We start from the raw sequence: 7,484 nt of genomic DNA, 5'->3' as shown, positions 1-7,484 counted from the left end.
CAAATCTGCCCAGGTATCGTTTCAAAATCAGACCTTCAGTTTTGTTTCATCACTTTTTACTTGTTTTGTGCAGTCTCACGAAAACTCTCATAGCTTGAGTTAGGAACATCAAAATCAGGAGCCGTTTTTTGTGTTGGTAACTAGACTCGTATATCTATGTCTCTCGTGGAAACCACAATCAGATTGCATCCGAATCATCCCAGATATCGCTCCAAAAACGACTTTCTAATCTTGGTTTGCTAGTTTTTTTCAGTGGTGCGCAGCGTCACGATAAATTCCATGTCTCTACGTGGAAGTATCAAAATTAGGTGCCGTTTTTTACATTTGAAAGTAGATTCGCAGACCTACGTCTCACGTGAAATCCATCAGTAGAAAACTTTTATATTTTCTCAGGTAAATTTTTGAATTTACAGCCTAAATCTTGTGATACTGTATTTCTCATCAGATTTTGGGTACTTTATGAATTTCATCATCTACTTCAAGTTTTGGGCTGCATCACTTCCGCAATATATTGAAGGCCAGACTAGATCAATATTCAAAGTACCACAAGTCTTTTCCTTGTCGAGAAGACTTTATTGCTTGAGAGATAACGAAGAATCCTTTTGCTTTAAGAACGACATCTTCAAAGGACTCCAAATATGCATTCAAGCTTCATGCTTTTCATTTTTTTTAGAGAGTCGTTCTCAGTTTAGACTCATGCGGGCCAGGAGTGTTTGACTTGCAGTTTAGTTTCGTGTGTCGAGGAGCATTTTTGACTTGCTGTTTAGTTTTATCGTCGAGGAGCATTTTTGACTTGCAATTTAGGCTCGTGCATCGAGGATCTTGACTTGTAGTTTAGGTTTGTCGTCGAGGATCATTTTTGACTTGTAATTTAGGCTCGTGCATTGAGGAGCATCTTGACTTGCAGTTTAGGCTCGTGCATCGAGGAGATCATGCAGTTTATGCTCGTGCCTTAAGGAGCGTTGTGACTTGCAATTTAGGCTCGTGCATCAAAGAGCATCTTGACTTGTAGTTTAGGCTTGTGCATCAAGGGGCATCTTGACTTGCAGTTTAGGCTCGTGCATCAAGGAGCATTATGCAGTCTATCCTCGTGCCTTAAGGAGCGGTTTGGGGAAGAATTATTGTAATGCAACTTTCCTTCCAACCCTTTGTAGTGAAGTATTGTTGCACTTTAATTTGGTATTTATTGACCCCATTGGTTGAAGAAGATATGCATTTGATCTTGTGTCGTCTTTTGAAAGTTGGAGTTTAGAAGCTCTTTGACATTTTTTTCTTTTGCGAGCGCTCAATGCCCAAGTGTCACCTTTTTTCCTATTGGAGAAGTCGTTAGCCATGAATTTACTTATTTTCTTCAAGACTGGAACCAATTGGGTCAAAGCTCCCAAATTGTAGCATGATGATTTCTTCAAATTTTGGTGATTCCACAGAGCACATAGCTTGTAGAGCTTTTGAAATTGAACCTTTCATATGGTGTAGTTTAGCGCTAACATGATTTGCATCAACTGTATCGCCATCATCAATGATGATCTTTCCCTCTTTCATTAATGTCATAATCTTTTCCTTCAGGATGAAGCATTTTGTGGTGTGATGATCAATAATACGGTGAAATTTGCAGTACTTTGGATCGTCGACTTTGTTTGATTCTTCAAGTCACTTTGACTTAGGGAGTTCAATGACTTCATTTGCTAGCAACTCGTCTAGAATCCTAGAAACATCAGTCGGAAAAAGGATATACCCTTGCTTGTAACTCTTTCAAGGTTGGTTGATTTTTCACTTCTTGTATTTATTGCTTTAGAGTTTTCTCTTTCAGTTTTTGTCTTGTGGATGCCTTCTTAGAACTCATAGTCGTCACTATAGATTCCCCAATTTGGTCCTCTGATGAGTCATTGAATTTTGTGACTTCTTTTCTAGAATCAAAAATAGGTGACGCCATTCTATGACTTGCAATGCTTAACTCCATGTCATGAGCGCGCGTAGCTAATTCTTCAAAAGTTCGAGGCTTAATTCCTTGGAGGATATACACAAGGCCCCAATGCATCCTTTGAATGCAAACTTCAACCGCGGAAGTTTCAGAGAGTTGATCCTTGCAATCAAAGCTCAATGTTTGCCAACGATTTATGTAGCCCACTACAGGCTCATCTTTACTTTGTCTTATGTTTGTCAACTCCATCATGCTAATCGTACGATGGGTGCTGTAGAAATGATTTAGGAACTGACTTTCTAGTTGCTCCCAACAATCAAATGATTCAGACTCCAAGTCCATGTACCAATCAAAAGCGTTGCTTTTCAAAGAGCGAACAAACTGCTTGATAAGAAGATCACCATGTGTACCATCACTGCTATAAGTCTCAACAAAATGAGCGATGTGTTGCCTTGGATTTTTCTTTCCATTAAATTGTTAAAACTTTGGCGGTTAATATCTAATTGGCATCGGTAAGCCCTCAATTCGCTTAGAATACGACTTTGAGTATCCTACGAAACTTTGTGATAGACCGTCATATTGTGCCTTATGGTATTTCCAATCATATGTTGCAGTTGTTGAACTGTTAGAGTAGCAACCAAAGTAGACTGATTTTCTTTTTGAGATTTAATCCTGCTAGGTGACTTATCGATATCCTTATTTTATAGAGTAAAGCCGGGTGGATAAGCAGGGTCGTGGATCGATTCTCCAAGGGCGAAGGACTCCAACTTGTCCATCAGTTGAGCGATTTGAAGATCTTTATCCTCGACAAATTTCTTCAAAACTTCAATGGTTTGTTCTATTATTGCGAACTTCTTATCCATATCAGTTGCGTCGGCCATCAAGGGGTTGACCTTTGTTGAAGCTGGTGAATCAGCCGAATCTTTAGATTCACTAAAATTGACGCCAGTATGAGAGAATTCATTACATAGCAAGGACGTCTAATTGCCCCCAGGAGCTGCAATTTCAGCCGTCATATGAGATTTGCTCTTTTTTGCCTTCTCCAAAAAAGTGAATTATTCAGATCCGTCCCAACTACTGATCTTAAATTTGCGCTAAGTGGGGGGACCAACAAGGTTGAGCTCATCAGATGTGGTAGTAGCAGAGTTCTTGCATGAGAAATCTTTCGTATTTTTGAAGTCCATAGCAGTAGTTGAATTTGATTTGTAGGAAAAAGAGATGGAAAGCAGAACTTGTCCCACTGGGCGTGCCAAAATTTGTTTGCAATAAATTTTCTTGGTGCGGAAAATTAAGTGCAAGCAAAAATAACAATAAAAAAAAGAATAATTTTATTTAAAGTAATCTTGTGAGTACAATTTTTTATTCTCTCGATTCTTCTCTCCTAAGTTTTTCTGTGATTCGAGGGCTTTTTGTAGCGTAATTCTCAAACTTTCGGATGATTTGAGCCTCCTAGAAATGCGTTTGGATCTCCAGGAATATCAGAAAGCACTTCATCTTGTCGAATTGATCTCCGAGCATAACTTCGTAAGTCAATTCTTTGAAGAGCTGTGTAGTCAATGTAGAGCTTTCTCCAATGCTTGCAGAATGACCTCAAAAAATTATGTAAACCCTCTTATTTATAGTTGTAGGGGGTAGGCAGTCCAAATATAAATAACCTCTTCTACCTCATTCTGATTGAACCATTCAGTTTTCAAGCTTAGCATATGATAAGTTGCTTGTGATTGGCCAAAAATATGTTATTTGAGACACTTGACGATGTTTTATTAGCTCTTGAACTTGACTTGGATTGCTGAGATGCCACGTTACTTGACACGTGGCATAAGTTTGGGCCTCAAGGTGAGATCGACCCTGAAGTCCTTAATGAGGAATAAAATGGGTTTATTATTTTTATAGCCCAAAATGATTTTAGACCCAATAAAATATAGGTCAAATCCAAATTTTATATGAATTTGACCCAATTAATTTTACGTGTCTACAGTTTGCATCTTATTTTTAATTAAACACATAAGGTATTATGAATTTTTTTGCCATTGTTGTATCTGGTACACAATATAATTCTTTTTGCAGGGGTGGAATTGCTAAATATCAATATTTTTAAGTTGTTACTGTCCGTTTATTGGTGTTGCAAATGCATAAGAAATGCAGACAATACCCATCCACAATTATGTTATTACTCTTTGGAGTTTTACCATTTGTAGTTTATGCCCTCCCGCTTCAGTGTGCAACCAAGAAACCTTTCTCTGTCCCTAATTCAGAAGTTTATACTTAAAAAATGGAGGAGTGTTCGAGAATCAGACCCCCGAAACTGTGGCCAATCCTTGTTGTGTAGTTCTCATGAATGTATTTCAGGGCCTTGTAACGCAAAAAATGAATCTATGGTGGATTGCCTACTGGTGACCTTGAAGGATTTTGTGGGCCAAGATCATATATGCAAAGCCTTTAGAACTTTTTCTCTAATTTGGACTCATATCTCCTCTCAAACCCCTTGTGATGTCGTTATAGAGTCATTATCATCTTTTTCATCATGTTGTACTAATTTTAAGAAACTCTCTGAAAGGAAACATATTCATGCCTATATTATTAATTTAGGCATTGCACATAGTTGGAATTTGGTGCCAAAGATAATTACCTTCTATACGACCTTTGGTTTACTTGATGATGCTCATATAATTGTTGAAACTTCAAATATTTTGCACCCTCTCCGTTGGAATCTCCTTATGTTAGGGCATATAGAGTTTTGATGATAGATATGTGAATAAAATATGTTGTGAAAGCTAGTCCATTCCAAGTGCCCAAAGCATAGCTGCAGGCAAGGTTGTTGATAAATGATATTACGCAAAAACAGGAGTGGATAAATATCATGCACTCAAAGTTATCACATCAGTGAAAGCAGATGAAAAGGAGAAGAAAATTGCAGCATTCAGAAGTTTAGTTGATCGAGGAGTTCTAAAAAAATGAAGCAGAGTTGATTTAGGAGTTCTATAAGATAAAGGAAAAGAGTTCTACTCAATCTAGGAGAGTGAGAGGCGGCAACAACAAAAGAGTGAAACTACCTGAGAGTCCTACGGACAATAGAAGATTACATAAACTAAAGGACTCCATCTGGTGCAAGATTAAATAGATCAAACAACGTTCAAGTGTTTCACTCATGCACTGATAAAATAATCAACAATCAACAAAATAGTTCATTTACGTGGAGAAGAACCTGGTCCTTTACTTAGCAAGTCTTAAACTGTTTGTATTAGGTAGGTTCTTTGAGTTGTAATGAGTTATTCTTCTAGTCTTAGTGATCTATAAACTGAGTTAGGAGTTGTGTCTTCAAGTTAGTGAACTCAAAGACTTGGGAACACTTATCTTAGGAAGATTTGTGTTTTTGTAGTATAGGATTAGAAGTTTTAATTCCTATTTTTACAAGAAGTCTTGTAATATTGTTGATTGTTGAGGCTCAAGAGTTATAGTGGAGTTGGGGTTAAATCCTATAGAGGTACAAGTCGTGGTTTTTTACACTTTTCTTAAGCCGGATGTTTTTCATGTAAAAACACTGTGTTCAGCTTTTACTTCTATGAACCACATTTACTTACTTGTTCCATAGATAGGGTAACCAGTAGAGTAAAATATTAAAATTAGTAGGGCATACACTCTAACACCTTATTTCTTCTTATGTTAGAAGGGGACAGAAAGAACAGGCATTTTTTGCCTATAGGCAAATGGTGAAGAGGTGTAAGACCCGATGATTTCACTTATCCATCTATTCTAAAGGCCTGTGGTGAACAGTTAAATCTTGTTTCGGGCAGGGGTATTCACAAATCTATAGATGCTAGTTTCCTAGAGAGTAACTTATTTTTCCAGAATGCTTTAGTTTCCATGTGTATGAAATGTAGGGAATTGGATGTTCCACATAATATATTTGCAAATATGCCAATTAAGGATTCAGTTTCTTGGAATTCAATAATCTCTGGTTATGCTTCCAAGGGTATCTGGAGTAAAGCTTTTGAGCTTTTTGATAAAATGAGGGAAGCAGGTGCTGAAAGATGTATTATTACTTGGAACACCATAGCTGGAGGCTGCTAGAGGATAGGTAACTTTATCGGGGCTCTTAAATTATTCTTTCAAATAAGAACTTGTGGAATTCAACTAGAACCTATGTCAACACTTATTGGTTTGAGTGTATGTTCCCACACTGGTTTGTTAAAAATTGGAAAAGAAGTTCACGATTTAGTGATTCGAAGTCACCTTGGTGATGTTGATAATGTAAAAAATGCTTTAATCAATATGTATGCCAGATGCAAGGCACTTAAGAAGGCGCATATTTTGTTTCAGCGTGTTATCTCTAAAGCTGTAATTACTTAGAAGACAATTATATCTGTCTTTGCACATTGGGACATGTCTGAGTAAATCTCTTTTATTTTTTGAGAAATGCTGCTTTCTGGTGTTGAGCCAAATTATATCACAATAGCAGGCATTCTCCCCCTGTGTGCTAGGATGGCCAATTTACAATATGGTAAAGAATTTCAATCCATCTTATAAGGTGTGAAGGGTTTGAGGAACATTTGCTCTTGTGGAATTCACTTGTGGATATATATGCAAGATCCGAAAAGGTAGCTGTAGCCAGAAGGATATTTAATTTAATGAGCAAGAAACATGTAGTTACCTACACTTCGCTGATAGCAGGATATGGTATTCAAGGTGAAGGAAGGGAAGCAATTGAACTATTCAATGAGATGATAAGGCTCCATATAAAACCAGACCATGTGACCATGATTGCTGCATTGTCAGCCTGTAGTCATTCAGGCCTTGTGATGCAGGGCCAGAAACTATTTGACCAGATGCAAAGTACTTATGGTATAACTCCACATCTGGAGCACTTCTTTTGCATGGTTGACCTCTTTGGTCGGGTTGGTCTACTTAAGAAGGAAAAGGAAATTATCATGAAGATTCCTTATGAACCAACACCTGAAATGTGGGCAACTCTCCTAAGAGCATGCAAGATTCATAGAAATACTGAGATAGGAGAATGGGTAGCTGAGAAGCTGCTGGACCTGAAGCCTGATAATCCTAGGTACTATGTGTTGATTGCTAATATGTATGCAAATGCCAGGCGTTGGAACAAACTGGCAGAAGTGAGGACCGTCATGCAGGATTTCGGTGTAAGAAAATCTCCAGGATGTGCTTGGGTCAATACAGGTTCTGGATTTTCTCCCTTTTTAGTTGCAGATACCACCAGTGGCTAAGCAAATGACATTTATTGTCTACTGGGAGGACTGAATAATCAAATGAAAGACACTGATCAGTTGACTACAGAGAATTCATCTTCCGAAGAAGAACTTTGTGAAGGACTCTATTTTTAGGAAAGGAAAGGTGAGACTCTGATCCAGTACTTTGACTATTTCCATGAGGACTTTGCTCATCTTTCCTGTTGCAAAGTATATACCGGTCAATTTTTTGCTGAATGCCTCTTAATATTGAGAGTCTTGTCATTAAATAGAAAATATTCAATGATTACATCCCTAAAGATCCGTCTTCCTATCTCTAAAGATCAGTTTTTCTATCCCTCTAAATCCAC

General features: G+C 37.7%; 1 protein-coding gene and 1 pseudogene across 1 annotated transcript; both read left to right on the top strand.

Moving 5' to 3' along the window:
- The first annotated feature begins 1,649 nt into the window (after positions 1 to 1,649).
- On the top strand, positions 1,650 to 5,656 carry LOC124889529 (pentatricopeptide repeat-containing protein At1g22830-like). The gene has a single exon (XM_047401463.1). The coding sequence runs from the start codon at positions 4,123 to 4,125 to the stop codon at positions 4,660 to 4,662; it is 540 nt and encodes a 179-aa protein (XP_047257419.1). The 5' UTR covers positions 1,650 to 4,122; the 3' UTR covers positions 4,663 to 5,656.
- Positions 5,443 to 7,269, top strand: LOC124885172 (annotated as a pseudogene).
- Positions 7,270 to 7,484: the final 215 nt, after the last annotated feature.

Source organism: Capsicum annuum, chromosome 12, assembly GCF_002878395.1.
Source record: "Capsicum annuum cultivar UCD-10X-F1 chromosome 12, UCD10Xv1.1, whole genome shotgun sequence".
Lineage (NCBI taxonomy): Eukaryota > Viridiplantae > Streptophyta > Magnoliopsida > Solanales > Solanaceae > Capsicum > Capsicum annuum.
The sequence above is the reverse complement of the archived record's forward strand: the minus strand, read 5'-3'. Positions and strand labels throughout refer to the sequence as shown.